Source organism: Notolepis coatsorum (assembly GCF_963971535.1).
Source record: "Notolepis coatsorum genome assembly, chromosome: 10".
NCBI classification, from domain to species: domain Eukaryota; kingdom Metazoa; phylum Chordata; class Actinopteri; order Aulopiformes; family Paralepididae; genus Notolepis; species Notolepis coatsorum.
In genome coordinates this window covers 94,084,955-94,101,981 of record NC_140174.1, presented here as the reverse complement: position 1 = coordinate 94,101,981, position 17,027 = coordinate 94,084,955, and the positions used below count along the sequence as shown (strand labels likewise).

General features: G+C 41.1%; 1 protein-coding gene across 1 annotated transcript; it reads right to left on the bottom strand.

Annotated features, from left to right (window-relative positions):
- Positions 1 to 8,414: 8,414 nt before the first annotated feature.
- LOC311235902 (uncharacterized protein) lies at positions 8,415 to 13,365 on the bottom strand. Its single transcript, XM_084323426.1, has 4 exons — positions 13,131 to 13,365; positions 11,954 to 12,309; positions 11,467 to 11,744; positions 8,415 to 8,829 (listed from the first exon to the last, which is right to left on the bottom strand). Exons 1-4 carry the CDS (start codon positions 13,307 to 13,309, stop codon positions 8,803 to 8,805), a joined length of 840 nt encoding a protein of 279 aa, XP_084179552.1. The 5' UTR covers positions 13,310 to 13,365; the 3' UTR covers positions 8,415 to 8,802.
- Between the last annotated feature and the right edge of the window lie 3,662 nt (positions 13,366 to 17,027).

Below are 17,027 nucleotides of genomic sequence, written 5' to 3'. Positions count from 1 at the left end.
TCACAGTAAATGCCCAAAACCCCCACCACCTCCTAATAGACAGTCTCCTCCCCACGCATGTATATATTCCCTCCCCGCCGTATGTATATTTCTCTCCCACCCACCCACCCCCTCCTAATGTACAGTCCCCTCCCCATCATATGTATATACTCTGTCAGGATCTAGGGGTAACAGTACTGTATATTTGAATACCGTTTATGTCACAAATGTATCAGTACTAAATACCTATATGTCCCTATGCCATAAATGTCATGTATGTTGTGTATGTCATAAATGTCTATATGAATTGAAAATGGGGGACCCTGATGGAAACAAGACAAACGTCTTTCTCAGGTCTGCATCCCCTTAACAATTGTATGTATTGAGCCGTACTGTATTGTACCCATTCTGCAATCTGTTAAATAAAGTTTTCATTCATTCATTCATTCATTCATCCGGTCGAATTCTCTGCGTCTTCGACGCACCTCTGCGGGCAGGTCCTGGCGAATGGTGAGTTTGGCTTCTCCCTCTGCGATTGTAGACTTCTTTGCTGCTTGTAGGATCAGCTCTTTGTCCCCGATTCGTAAAAAGCGGATTAGGACTGGTCTGGGATATTTCCCAGCGTGTGGTTGTGATTGTGGTCGCGCTGGGCAAAACACTTGTTCCAGTTCGAGTGTTTTTTCCTCAGCAGCTTGAGCCAGTTGGGTAGTTTGTGCTGAATGTACTCAGGTAGAGTTTGGTCACCCTCCGATTTCTCTGGAAGCCCCAGCAAAACCAGATTTTTCCTCCTCCCTCTGTTTTCTAATTCATCCGTTTTCATCTCCATTGTTTTTAATGTCTTTTCGGCTCGGTGTAACTCTCGCTGGGTTGTTTGCAGGGTGTCTTCTAGTGTAGAAATCCTCTCTTCTGCTTCATCCAGGCACTGCTTGTGTTTGTCGACAGCTTTGTTTGTTTTAGTCAGTCCTTCTTTAGTCGCCGATACTTGGTTTGTCACCTTTTCCAGACGAGTATCGATACCGTCTAATCGGCCCAATATTGCAATGCGTTGAGATTTTAACTCTGACATAATTTCGACCAGAGTGGGGTCGTTGTCGTCTGTTTCAATTGTTTGGCCATCGACATCTGGTTTGTTTCGCTGGCCTTTCCTTGTTGTTGCCATCTTGCAAATCACCATGTTTTATCAAAAGCCTTTACTTAATTTAAGTCGAAACAAAATTATTGAAATTGTCCTTGAGTGGAGGTAAGAATTGTAAAATTAATCACTGCTCTTAGGTCAGGCAGCCATCTTGTTTCCCAGCAGCCTCCCTTTCTTTGAATTCTACAATACACTTTACAAATCTCAAAGTTCTCATTCACAAGAACAACTGGACCAGTACTTACAAAATAAAAAATTGTCAAAATTGTCTGAATTAGACCAGCAATACCTTAACTCATCATTTACAAAAGAAGAGGTTCTGGCCACAATTAAGTTAATGCCCATAAATAAAAGCCCAGGACCAGATGGTTTCTCTGCTGAATTTTATAAAGAATTTTGGACTGAACTTCATCCCATTTTATGGCAATGATGTATAATTTCTGTCACAACAGAATACTCCCTCAATCAATGAACCTAGCACATATCACAGTATTGCACAAAAGTGGCAAAGATCATCATATAGACCTATTAGTCTTTTAGATCACGATTACAAGATTATAACCAAATTATTAGCAAAAAGACTAGAAGATATTTTGCCTAAATTGATTAATCCAGACCAATCAGGTTTCATAAAAGGGAGATATTCTGCCGACAATATAAGGAGACTTTTGAATGTAATAAATCATTTAGACACCAGTCGGAGCCCTTCTCTGCTCCTATCACTGGACGCAGAGAAGGCCTTCAATAGGGTTGAATGGAACTTTATTTTTTCTATACTTGACAAGCTTAATATGGGACCGAACTTTATCGCTTGGATTAAAGCAATCTATAAAAATCCTAAAGCAGCTGTCATTACCAATGGAGCTCCCTCTGATTTTTTGCACTAACGAGAAGGACAAGACAAGGATGCCCACTGTCGAGTTCACTCTTCGCGATGGTGATTGAATTGTTGGCGTCATGTGTACGAGACAATATTAACATTAAAGGACTGAAAATGAATAATGAGGAACATAAAATATCCTTATACGCAGATGACATTATTTTATACATAAAAGACCCAGAACAGTCCTTATCACACTTATATAACGAAATGGAACAATTTGGAAAATACTCTGGATATAAGTTAAACTTTAATAAATCAAATGCTTGTCTCCTGCATACGACCCCAACAGAAACAATGTATAAAACATATCCTTTTAATTGGTCTCCAGAAGGGTTTAAATATTTGGGAATAAACATTACACCACAACTAGAGAACCTGTACAGGGAAAACTATTGTCCTCTTATAGAAAAGATAAAAACTGATTTGTGTAAATGGTCCACGCTCCCATTATCTCTGCTGGGAGAATACATGTAATAAGAATGAACATCCTTCCAAGACTAAATTTCCTTTTTCAAATGTTACCATGTTACTTATCTACAGAATTTTTCAAATCTATGAATAGACCCATCTCAATCTCCAACATTATTTTTGGTCAGCCCAATTAAGAAATGTACTGTCATGGTCGTTGGGAAGACGGGACTCACAGTGGTTTCAGCTAGAAGCTAAATTTGTTGACCCGTTACCATTGGATTCTCTCATATTTATAAAACAATTTAAAAAGATAAGAAACATAGGTAATTGTTTCACTGTTTTTAACACACTATGTGCTTGGAAGGACTGCTAAAAAAAACTTGGTATCACCAATTGTACCTCCATATTCTCTCCTATCTATCACAATCCTGATCTAGATAAACATCTAAGATCAATTAATATACTCAAATAGGCTCAGTTGGGGATAAGTCAATTCAAAGACCTGTTTCACACAAATATGCAGTTCAAATCATTTATGGATTTAAGAACAGAATATGCCATCCCAAATACTGATTTCTTTAAATATTTACAAATGCGAAACATTATAATACTGAGAAGAGAAAATAAACTAAGACTAGAATTACATGAAATAGAAGAAATACTAATGTCATCTACCACAATTAAAGGTAAAATTAGTGAATTGTATGACATCTTCTCCAAATAATGTCACTCATCTTTTTTGCCTTTGTTGAGGATCTGGGAGACAGACCTAACCATGAAATTTGAAGAAAATACATGGCTAAATATTTGTGATAGAATACACTTTCCATTTACAAGTAACAAAATCAAAGAAGCTAATTTTAAATAGAGATAATTCAATAAACTGTCCTAGATGTAAAACTAACGAAGGAACATTTCTACACGTTTTGGCACTGTGATAAACTAAAACGATTCTGGAATTGTATTCATTCATTTACAAAATCTGTATTAGAAACGGAATTTGACTTGTCTCCATGTGCCTACTTACTAAATGAATTACCTGAGATCCAGATGGATCCAAAAAAATATAGATTGCTGATTGTTATAACATATTTTGCCAAGAAATACATTCTCCTGTTTTGGAAAAATGACTCTTCGCCCACTTTTGAGATGTTTCAAGATCAGATATCCCAGCTTCTTCCATTGGAGAGATTGACCTTGGAGGAGCGTGGTCGGGGGTGGATGTTCCGGGACCTTTGGTCTCCGCTGTTTTCTCGATTGAGCAGGGGGGCTGTTGATTGATACGGCTAATGGCGGTATGTGAATATATCCGCATGCTGCCGCTGGCCATGTCGATTGGTGGTTTTGCTGTTTGGTCGGGGAGGGGTGGGGACCGAGGGTCTTGGGGTGTCTATCCCCGGTTGTGTATTTTTTGGAGGTGGGTTTCCCTAGTGGAAGAAGTTGTACAACAGACGCGTAAAAGGCCTGTCTGTTGTATAACAATGATGTTGTTGTTGTCATTGTTGTTATTATTTAGTATTGTTTATTTTAAATTTTATTATTGTCCTGTCTTTATTTAGTTTTGTTGGCCGCAGGTGGGGGAAAGGACCAGAGAGTGAGATAATTGCCGTGTGCTGTGGGACATGTATCTGCTGTACACCTGTTATTCAAATAAAAAGAAGTTGAGAAGGAAAATAGTAATGATAATAATACCAAATATATAGAAATACGTATGAGAAAAAATAAACAGTGTAAACAATATCATTAACTCTTGAATATAAAAATATGAGAAAAGAAAACAAGACACGGTCTCGGACTGGTCGGGGCCCCTGATTCGAGGTCTTGGTGAGTCGGAGTGTTAAAGAGGCATGATGCTCTGGTTCGCTGGGGCGCCGGATTTGGGGTCCTCACGGGGTGTGGACCTTGGTTGTCGATACTGGAGATGATGGGTGCTCAGGTAATTTGTAATTCGCCTTATGGTACATGTAGATGGGTGTGTATATATATATATATATGTTCTTATTCATTTATATATTTAATTTATACATGGCTATTTTATTTTTCATTATTCTGATTTAACTGATGGTCTTGTCATTGTCGTTATTATTATTATTATTATTACTGTTATTGTCCTGTGATGTCTTGTTTATTAGTATTGTTACTGTATTGTGTTGTCTTGTTTCATGTTGAAAAGGGAAAATAAAGAAAAATTGTGAAAAAAAATATATATATATCAAATGCAAATTTTATTTTTCTGGGGGGGATTATTACAGGCTAGCATATGCCAATGATTAGCAGTAACACTGATTTGTATGGATTATAATTTTTTTTGTAATGTCAGATTGAAAAAAAAAACTCACACTCTTACCATTAACACTTTGGTTGCCACTGGTTATCATGGTAAAACATGGTTGAATGCCAGCACCCACTTCAATGATAGCGTTGTGAACGCATAATCTATGTCTTAAAGGTGACATGCATTATAAATGTCATTTTTCAGTCTCTAGCATTGTATTATAGTAATAGGAGTTAGTATCAATGTGTTTTAGTGTCTAAATACCATATTGGCGGATTGCTCTGATTCAGCTCAGATCATTTACTGCTCCAGTAAATTAGGCCATCCTGATTTGAAGGTCTGAATGACGTTACTCAGGCTCTGGGTAGCAAACAGTGATGTGATTGGCTCTGTGGTTGTAGCTAATGCCCGCCCACAATCTACCTAGACCAGGGGTCTCAAACTTTGCGGCCAATTGCGGCCCGCGGGATGATATTTTGCGGCCCCCTACTGGACATCAAAGTGTAGTGTTAATGCGGCCCGCGCACTACTGTTTGCCGAGTCGTTGCGCGAGAGTTGGAAGTTTTATTTATTTGATCACTTGTAGGCTACCATAGTGCAGGCTCATGACAGCAACGTTATGTTAGTGACTTGGTTGAAACGTGATTCCGGAGTGATATCAAGTAAAGTGGAAGCAAATGCATCCTCGCTATCTCTCTCCTCTGCGAGCAGTGCTGCGCGCTGTCCGCCCAATAGTATGCAGCTGCAGAACCCCAGAACCACCACAGTAGCGGCGCTTAGAGGCCCCGCGCTTAGAGGCCCCGCGCTTAGAGACCCCTCGCTTCCATTGGCTGATTTGGGTCACGTGACCGTCCCACCCAATGGCTGAATTGGAGTGTTGCACTGTGGGCATTGGCTGATTTGGGTCACGTTGCACTGCGGGATTGATTGATTGATTGAAAACTTTATTAACAGATTGCCGAATGGGTACACGTGACCACCACAGGCCCTGATTGATTGATTGAAAACTTTATTAACAGATTGTAGAATGGGTACACGTGACCGCCACAGGCCCTGATTGATTGATTGAAAACTTTATTAACAGATTGTAGAATGGGTACAGTGACCTGACAGATTGATTGAAAACTTTATTAACAGATTGCAGAATGGGTACAGTGACCGATTGATTGAAAACTTTATTAACCGATTGTAGAATGGGTACAGTGACCGATTGATTGATTGATTAATTGATTGATTGAAAACTTTATTAACAGATTGTAGAATGGGTACTTGATTTATTGATTGATTGATTGAAAACTTTATTAACCGATTGTAGAATGGGTACAGACTGACCGATTGATTAATTGATTGAAAACTTTATTAACAGATTGTAGAATGGGTACTTGATTTATTGATTGATTGATTGATTGAAAACTTTATTAACAGATTGTAGAATGGGTACAGTGACCGATTGATTGATTGATAACTTTATTAACAGATTGCAGAATGCAGTACAGCTCAATACACACAATTGTTAAGGGGATGCAGACCATGTAGTACTGTTACATTTGTGACATACAGTAAATATATACAAGGGGGAGGGAACTGTACATTTATGATGAATTGAAAATGGGGGACCCTGATGTAAACAAGACGGAAGTCTTTCTCTGGTCTGCATCCCCTTAACAATTGTGTGTATTGAGCTGTACTGCAGATATATTTCAATTGCCTTACTTATTTACATAAGTATTATAGGCCTACAGCAGTATTGTACAGACAGTCTGTGTGAAGTCTGTGTGGTTCTCCAGCTGCACAAAGGCAGAGCAAGAGGCTCTACAGAGGGTGGTGAAGGCGGCAGGCAGGATTGTCGGGACTCCTCTATCAAACATCACCTCCGTCTTCACCTCCCGCTGCCTCCACCGCTCCAAGTGTATCATCAAGGACCAGTCTCACCCAGCACATCACCTCTTTCAGCTCCTTCCCCCAGGGAGGAGATACCGGTCCATACATGCCAAGAGTTCAAGATTTAAGAACAGCTTTTTACCCCAAGCAGTCAGACTGTTAAACGCTCATTGACTGTCCCCTCACGTGCACCATGCACTTACCTGGACTTGATAATCACTGTTACCACTCATCATGCACTTTATTTAAAATATTCTGTTATGTACAGTGTTATATGTGTTGTTCATGTATGTATATATTGTACTACGGTCTGTGGGAGCTCCCCTGAAATTTCGCCTGTGAAACTTAACATTCAGACAAAGTCACAGAAGATTACAGACTGTATTAAGCCCAAACTGAGTAAAAGATCACGTTCTGACATTGAAGATGCAGAGGAAGCTTCATTGGAGGAAGCGCTGACAATAAGAGAGGTTGACATGAATCTAACATTACAGGCCATCAATAAGAGACTTGATAAACTGGATATGTTGGACTTGATGATGCAGGAAATTAAGAGCCTCAAAGAAAGCTTGGAGTTCAGTCAGAGACAAATTGATGAGCTGGTCAAGGATAATGCTGAGCTGAAAGGAAAGGTGGAATACATGGGAAACAAAGTAGACATAATTGAGATAGACAACAGGAAGTTGAAGGAATCTCTTCTGGATGTACAGTGTAGGTCTATGCAAGACAATCTGGTTTTTACAGGGATAGCAGATAAGGAAAGCAAGGACTGTGAAACAGTCATAAGGGAGTTTGTCAGACCAGCTAAGACTGCCTAGGGACTAGGGGTGGGAATCACCAGTTTCATCATGATACGATACGATATCGATTATTTGGACAACGATACGATATTTGCCGATATCACAAAGTCTCTCACGATACAATACGATACGATTAGATTCAGGTGCCTGCGATCGATATGAGATGATATCATATGCCCATTTAACACAATCAGTTATGAGACTCGCCACAGGATTTTCAAAATAAGAGTATCGATATGAATCGATCTTATTACATCGCATCGATCCGATTCGATCGTTGATAATTACATCGATGTATCGATCTGGATCGATGTATCGTCCCACCCCTACTAGGGACACTGTTCAGAACATCACCTTCTCTAGAGTACACCGAATGGGAAAACCCTCAGGGGACAGACCACGGGCAATAGTGGATCGTTTTGAGCATCACCAGCAGAAGGAGCTTGTCAAGGGTAGGGGCAGGGAGTTAAAGAACACCACCTTTGGCATGAACGACCAATCTCCTCCCGAGATCAATGGAAGACGTAAGCTATTATATCCTATCATGAAAGAACATCGAAGCCTAAACAAACGTGTCGGTGGATAGACTATATATCAACAACCAACTGTTTAGGGACTCCAGTATCACTCCCTGGTTATTCTGAAACCCATTGAGACTATTGCTTTATGGTCGGTAGGCCTACTGATACTTCCTGTATTAAGCTAGGCTTGCATAAGGGTTTGGTTATAGCTCATATCAATGTGTGTAGCCTGAGAAATAAGATACAATAACTTCCTTACAATAACCATATAATATATAAATAGCCAACTAATAGGAAATAGGAGTAATTCCAGATATTGATACATACATTGATGAATACAAAAACGGGGCTAATTGTATGGCAAAACTTTTATTTTATAAACGGAAAGGTCAAAATAAACACAACACATGATGTATTCTTAATCTTACTAATAGGCTACATAAAAGCCTAAGAACAGTTTAATAAACCAATCATATGGCGAATCGACATGGGTTTAATGCGTACACCCCCCTCCCCCCCCCCCAGTATCGCTGCAGCATACGATGAATCACGATGACGTTTATTCTTTGAAAACAAAACAAAGTTTCATCTATTATTATTACACAGAAATTAAGATAAATAATTGAATCCAAGCGGCGTGTAATCCTCTTCCGTTCACATCGCACTTTCCCCTCGAAGAGGGCAGCAGGGGTCAAGAGAGACGGATCGGTTCTCCGTCGCCGTGGTCCAGAGAGGAAGGGAAGGTGTGCGATGTGGACGGAGGGGGTTCAGTCCTGCGTCAGGAGAAGCAGCGGAGTGCGTGTAGAGTAGAGGACAGGGCCTGCAGTGCTACTGATTCAGTTTAGTAGTATAGGCCATATTCCTGGTGTTCCTCTGTCCAGCGATGGCCTTCTTGGTAATCATCCCCCGATATTCCATCACACATCAGCTGTTCTCTCTGAAACCTTAAAGAGGAAAACAAAAAAAACATTTAGTTTGAAGGTAGAATCTGTAACGTCGCGAAACAGTGACCTCTTCAAGTTCAAGTTTGTTTATTAGTTGTCATAGTAAAATACAGAATACTTTATCATGAAATGCTTTTTTCTGTATGAGCCCCTGGGAGTGTGCTAGATAAAAATAGATAAAAAGTATAAAATAGAAAAAGTCAAAAGTACATGAAATAAAGTGTTCAGTCAATATACACATATATACAATATACAATACAGAGTAAAAAGAGTAACAGTGAGGTACAATGCAGAAATGGGATGAGGTAAAACTTAGGGTAAGGTGCAATGAGGTATGAATTGTAGTGCAAATCTCTTTGCTAATAAATATAAATTAAATTGTGTGTCTAAAGTGGGTGTTAAGGTGAGTGTTTATTTAATTTTTTTTAATTATGTTTTTGGTAGGTTTTTATTTGTTTGTTCCACCGGGCAGTCCGGCAGAGGGAGAGAGAGAGAGGAAGAACGGGAGACAGAGCGGGGGGAAGACATTCGGCAAAGGACGCCGGGTCCGGGAATCGAAACCGGGTCGGCCGCTTCGCGACACAGTGCGTTAGATGGGTCGCCACTTGGGTGCCCAAGGTGAGTGTTTATTTAAAGTGTGTGCATGTGGATGTGTGTGAGCTGTGAGTGTAGTCATGATGGGTTGTTAAATAGTGTCATTGTCGTTGAGCATCCTGATGGCCTGGGGATAGAAGCTCCTTCTGAGTCTCTCTGTACTGGCCATGAGACTCCGGTAGCGCTTGCCTCTACTGTATCTTATTGCAAGGTGAATTTCTCCAGACCTCTCTTGGCAGAGCCTGAGGTGAGGCCAGCAATGGGAACCCCCCCCACCAGTCAACTCCAACCCACTCATACAGAACCAAGCATTTCACTGTAATGTACATGTCAGTGTTGTAGTCGAGTCACAAAATCTTGAGTCAGAGTCGAGAGTCCCCAGTGTTCGAGCACGAGTCCAAGTCCCGAGTCACCAAAGAAGAGCCCGAGTCGAGTTCGAGTCGAGTCCCCATTACCCTAGTCCGAGTCCAAGTCATCCAGGTTGAGTCCACTCCACTCTGGCAGTCAAAGAGCTGACATGCAAATAAAAAAAGGTCTACATTAAACATAAATGACACAGCGGTCACCGTTTCAAAGGGAGTTTATTTACTTTGTGACACAATAGCCAAACAAAATGCACTAGCCATCAATATCTTATGGCAAATGATTAGGGCCTATTACAATACTTTTTTAAATAACTGTATTTATCAATTAACAAGTCTCAGTCCTCGTCTGCACTATAACACAACGTTTTGGCCTGTGGCCTTTGTCAAGTCAAGGACACTTGACAAAGGCAACAGACCAAAACGCTGTGTTATAGTAAATTAAACTTGGGAACACGGCAGACGGTGTGCTGACTTTTTTTCCACAACCTTGCATAGTAGTAAAGACATATTAGTATAGTAGGAAGAGAGCATGATAGTATAAGACAGTAAGAAGGTTAGTGTTTATTTATAATTTTTTTCTCATTTCATTGAATTAATTTCATTCTCATATTGATTGAAGAAGTGTGTCGACGGCGACAGTTCAGGCTTCTTCTCACTGGCTTTGCTCAGAGTATCTCGCCAGGTGCAGAGACGCCAGACTATGCTGTTCATGATGATGATGATAATAATAATAATAATAATAATAATAATAATAATAATAATAATAATCATAATAATAATCTTTATTCTCCCGTGGTCAGTGAACCCCTGGGGAGAGCAGAGGCATGTCATTGAAGGTGTTGTAAAGATGTTTTATGTAGATTTTTTACTTATTTTGATCTATGTACGAGTTATCTTACTGGAGGTACCATTGAATGTATGTATTATTTCTATATGATAACAGTAAAAGTGGACTTAAAGATGCTAAGAGAGAGATAAGGGGAGGGGGGTATACTTGTGTACACTTGTGGAGAAAAGGAACTAAAAATAATTGATGGCAATGAAAACCTGACTTGTGTACTGTAAAACCAAATACAAATATTGTTTAAAATAAAAAAAACAAGAGCAAGACGCTTAACCCCTAACTGCTCCCGATGAGCAGGTTGGCACCTTGCGTGGTCGCCTCTGCCGTCGGTGTGTGAATGTGTGAATGAAATGTGAGGAACAAAAATTGTAAAGCGCTTTGGATAAAAGCTGCTATATAAATGCACCATTTACCATTTAATGTATATTCATTATGACGTTAGATCATTCTTGGTATAAAAGGCATCCATTATAGATCCAGTATAGAGTAGGGATGCACCGATCCGATATTGATATCGGATATCGGCCCCGAAAATAGCTAGATCGGGTATCGGAGACACTTTAAATATATATATTTTTATTGTTTTTTATATGTTTATATTTAATTTAATAATAAATAACAATTCAGTACATTTATATCTATGTCAAGCCTGATGTTGCCTTGCACAAAAGAATGATCCCAGTCTCTTCCACACAGTGAGGCATACAGTTTATTAATTGAACAATGGGTATCGGATCGGTACTCGGTATCGGCTGATACCCAAAGCCCAGGTATATCGGTATCAGTATCGGGACTGAAAGAGTCGGATCGGTGCATCCCTATAGTATGGAGTACCTGGCTAATGAATGTCCCGGGCTCATCCTGAACACAGCCCAGGTGGAACCCGAACCCGGTCTCCTCTCGGTCCAGGACACAGAGTGGGGGACAGGGGAGGGAGACGTGCTCTCTGCCTCCGTGTCCGTTCTGGTCGTCCAGGCGGTGGGACACGGTCTTTACCCCGTCCTCTCTGCCTCGGTGTCCCTTCTGGTCGTCCAGGCGGCGGGACACGGTCTTCACCCCATCGTCCTTCTTTGGCAGGTAGAGATATACAGATACAGTGGAGATATGCCCAGCTATACAAGAGGAAGACAGGCAATCAGAGATGAGTTAGACATGTCCTGTTACTTAAACTACTACAGTAGGTAGAGATGTAATGTTATTAATATATTAGACATGTAATGTTATAATACTACAGTATGTTAGAGATGTAATGTTATATAATATATAGAGATGAAATGTTATAAACGGGGCTACCGTGGACAGGGTGAGCAGCTTCAAGTACCTGGGGGTCCACATCTCAGAGGACCTGACATGGACAACACACATAGATGATAGCGGCACGGTGGTGTAGTGATTAACATTGTCGCCTCACAGCAAGAAGGTCCAGGGTTCGATTCCCGCTTGGGGACCAGGTTTCCATGATGCCAGGTACCCAGGTGGGGTATCTCCCAGGCCTTTCTGTGTGGAGTTTGCATGTTCTCCCCATGCTCGAAAGGGTTTCCCCCCGATAAGATAAACCCAATGGAAAAACATGCACAACAATAGATCGCTAACGCTGTGGCGTCCTTGACGAAGACGGACAGGAGCACTTGGATTGGTCCCCTGGCGCGGCTCACGTTGACGCCTGTCTGCTCCCGGCTGCCCTTGGGGGGGAAGGACAACGGGATGGGTTAATCGCAGATACGAATTGCATGCATGCATCGCATGTGTGCCGATTGATGACCTTTGAGCAGGTCCTAAATTATTATTATTATTATTAGACTCAGTCGTAAAGAAGGCGAAGCAGCGCCTCTACCACCTGAGACAGTTAAGGAAGTATGTATGTATATACACTCTTTTTCTGGACCCTTTTTGTAGCACAAACGGTACTGTATTTGCAAATCTGGTATGTCATAAATGTATAGATGTAGCAGTACTATCTATCTGTATGTCATATATGTTATGATGAATTGAAAATGGGGGACCCTGATGTAAACAAGTCGAAAGTCTTTCTCTGGTCTGCATCCCCTTAACAATTGTATGTATTGTTGAGCTGTACTGTACCCATTCTGCAATCTGTTAATAAACTTTTCAATCAATCAATCAATGGGTACAGTACAGTACAGCTCAATACACAATTGTTAAGGGGATGCAGACCAGAGAAAGACTTTCGTCTTGTTTACATCAGGGTCCCCCATTTTCAATTAATCATATGACATACATGACATACAGATAGACAGTACTGCTACATCTATACATTTATGACATACCAGATCTACAAATACAGTACTGTTTGTGATACAAAAAGGGTCTAAAAAAGAGAGTATACATTTGAGGGGGAAGAAACGGTACATTGGAGGAGGTTGGGTAGGTGGGATGGGGAAACTGTACATTGGAGGAGGTTGGGGGGGGGGGGGCATGTGGTAAACATGTTTATCTTTTAATTTAGTTTTGAATGACCAATTGAAGCTCTGACATACCTGCGCCGCGGTGCAGCGAGGGCGAGGGGACAATAATACGGCCCGGTCGTGGAGTCACTCCACAAGTCTCCAATACAGCGCTTGCAGAAACGATGCTTGCACTTCAACGTGATCGGGTCCCGATATGTATGGCTACACAAAGGACACGCCGCCGCAGGGGTGTCCAAAGATGCCCCCATTTTGTTTACAAACTTTACATCTGTTAGTGTTCACTTCCGTGTTTTGGTTAGCCCAAATCACGTGACCCAAATCAGCCAATGGAAGCGAGCGGCCGGAGGACCTCAGCCATTGGGTGGGACCCAAATCACGTGACCCAAATCAGCCAATGGAAGCGAGGGGTCTCTAAGCGCGGGGGACCTCAGCCATTGGGTGGGACCCAAATCACGTGACCCAAATCAGCCAATGGAAGCGAGGGGTCTCTAAGCGCGGGGCCTCTAAGCGCGGGGCCTCTAAGCGCCGCTACTGTGGTGGTTCTGGGGTTCTGCAGCTGGAAGCATCTCTGTCCGCCTGCACTGCCACTGTCTGTCTGTGTACGAGTCTGGTCCAATCACATACGCGTCCCGTCAGCGTTTTCCCCCCTCACCCACAGTCTGCGAATCAGAGGCAGAGTAGAGGAGTAGGGCGGGTCTTCACGGACTGCATGTCGTCTCTCTCTTTCAGTTCAAGTCGGAGCAGAGTTGACAGCGCATCTACAGTAAACTCGCTCCCAGTTTTATCTCTGTGAGATAAATGTAGCTATTAGCCTATTTTCGCCAGCAGGCAGCCAGCAGAAAAATATGGCATTTTCAAAGATGGTCAGTAAAAGAAAAGTCGACTGCAATTCAAAGGTGAATGGACGGAAAAATATGCGTTCATCCTGAGTCCCAGCCAGGGGCGTAGCTGGAGATTCTGGGCCCCATGAAAGAATCAATTTGTGGGCCCCCAATCTATTAAAAAATGTGGGGCCCCCAATCTATAAAAAAAATTTGGGGCATTTATTTATTGATGAAAACGCATAATATGGTTTTTACCTATTTTTTTTATAAACAGCTTTGTGATAGAATTTAAAAAATGCACAGTGCATTTCCATAGCTGTGGATGAGTCCACTGAGAAGCCTGAAGAACCGTTCATGTTCTGAAGAACTGTTCATGTTCTGAAATGTTATTGCTAAAGATTGAGAAGATTGGATCAGTTGTACTTTTTTTTTGAATACTTGAAACCCTTTTTTTGTGGAATATTTGATGCGGCCCAGCCTCACCCAGACTCTACCTCCAGCGGCCCCCAGGTAAATTGAGTTTGAGACCCCTGAGTTACAGTTACTAGTTACTTCTTCCAAAAAGTTACTAAATTACTTACTCAGTTACAAATTATAAAAGTAACTAGTTACTTCAGAAAGTAACTATTGCGTTACTTTCAAGTAAATTTTTTACATAAACAACATACACAAATCTAAACTATTTTAATGTTGCTGTGGGACAAAGTGAGACTAGCCTCCAATCAAATGCCATGTATATGTAGATATTATAATTACTATGTTATAGTGGATCATACAAATACAAACACAATAGATTAGGGGTGTAACGGTACACAGAAGCCACGGTTCGGTACGTACCTCGGTATTGGGGTCACGGTTCGACACGAGTTCGGTACAACAGAAGAAAAAAAATTATAATTATAATTATTAATATAATAAAAAAAAATTAATAACTTTTTTTTAATATATTATATTTATGATCATTATTATAATTATTATTATTAAATAGAAAAATGTTCTATAGGCTTGCCGTGGGATACTGGTGTCATTCTGTGTTCAGGCATCCAGAGTAAATGAATTGCCTACTGCCCCTTTAACAACTTATAGGCTTGGTAAGTTTCACTTTCCCTTCTAGAGAGGATTTAACTGCACGAGACTAAATACTAGAGAACAGATGACATATTACAACAATGGCAGAGGATTATTTGGATTTAACTGGAGAGGAGCTCAGATGATCAGTCCGAAAAAGTATGTTTATTTTTTTTATTTGATCAGCGTGAGTCCAGCGGGGAGAATGTTGTTGTCGTTTGTTGGCGACATGCGTGTGCGTGTGTTTCTGCGATGCGCGGCATGTGTGTGTGTGTGTGTGTTGGCGATGCGCGGCGTGTGTGTTGGCGCAGAGATCTGTCTGATGAAAAAAACTGCTTCAATCATAGTAACGCGCTGCATTTTTTGGCAGTAACGGTAACGGCGTTATTAAGATTGGAAGAGTAATCAGTTAGATTACTCGTTACTGAAAAAACTAACGTTGTTAGTAACGCCATTATTTATAACGCCGTTATTCCCATCAGGTACAATAACAACAACTCATACTGTGTACCTATACAGGTACAATACAATAACAACAACTCATACTGTGTGTACCTATACAGGTACAGTAACTAATAACAACTCATTCTGTGTACCTATACAGGTACAATACAATAACAACTCATACTGTACCTATACAGGTACAATACAATAACTCATACTGTGTACCTATACAGGCAGCGTGAACACTTTCGGCAACCAACATGTACTTCCACATTTCTCTGATTGGCCAGTGTTGGCCAGCGCTCTCCTTCGTGAATACCAGCCGCTCTACGCTCGTTTACCCCATACAGGTACAATACAATAACAACAACTCATACTGTGTACCTATACAGGTACAATACAATAACAACTCAGTGTGTACCTATACAGGTACAATACAATAACAACTCATACTGTGTACCTATACAGGTACAATACAATAACTCATACTGCGTACCTATACAGGTACAATACAATAACAACGCATACTGTGTACCTATACAGGTACAATACAATAACAACTCATACTGTACCTATACAGGTGCAATACAATAACTCATACTGTGTACCTATACAGGCACAATACAATAACTAATAACTCATACTGTGTACCTATACAGGTACAATACAATAACAACAACTCAGTGTGTACCTATATATGATTGTGGACTTCAGGAGGTCGGGGGTCAAGGACTACAGCCCCCTCAGCATCGACGGGGCACCGGTTGAGAGAGTCAACAGCTTCAAGTACCTCGGAGCCTACATATCCGAGGACTTGACATGGACCACACACATTAACAGTGTGGTGAAGAAGGCACGACAACGCCTCTACTTCCTCAGGCGCCTAAGGAAGTTCCAAGTCAGCCAGAAGATCCTTAAGAACTTCTACTCATGTACAATAGAGAGCATCTTGACCGGCAACATCACCTCCTGGTTTGGGAATAGCACTGCACAAGACCGAAGCAGACTACAAAGAGTGACACGTTCAGCCGAACGCACAATTGGAGGGGGGCTCCCCACCCTCCAGAACATTTACTACAAGCGTTGCAAGGGCAAGGCTAAGAGAATCATTAAAGACTCCAGTCACCCGAACAACTGCCTCTTTGAACTGCTGCGGTCAGGCAAGCGATACCGGAGTCTCAAGGCGAGCACAGAAAGACTCAGAAGTAGCTTCTATCCCCAGGCCATCAGGCTGCTAAACGAACAATGAATGAACACTACACAACAACAACCACCAAACGCACATAGCACACACATCCACACGCACACACTCACTTTAAACAAACACACTGTAGCACCCACTCCACACACTTTATAGCACACACCCACTTTAAACAAACACACTGTAGCACCCACTCCCCACACTTTATATTTATGGATGAAGGATTGCACTACAACTCGTACACCTTACTGTAAATTGTACCTAAAATTGTACCTCATCCCATTTCTGCTTTGCACTAGATAGTACTGTACATTAGTACACTGCATAGTATTGTGTATTGTATATTATATGGTAACTCAGAACATTGTACATATGTCTATACCGAACACTGTGACCTCATTTTCTTCTTCTAAATTCATGCTATATTAT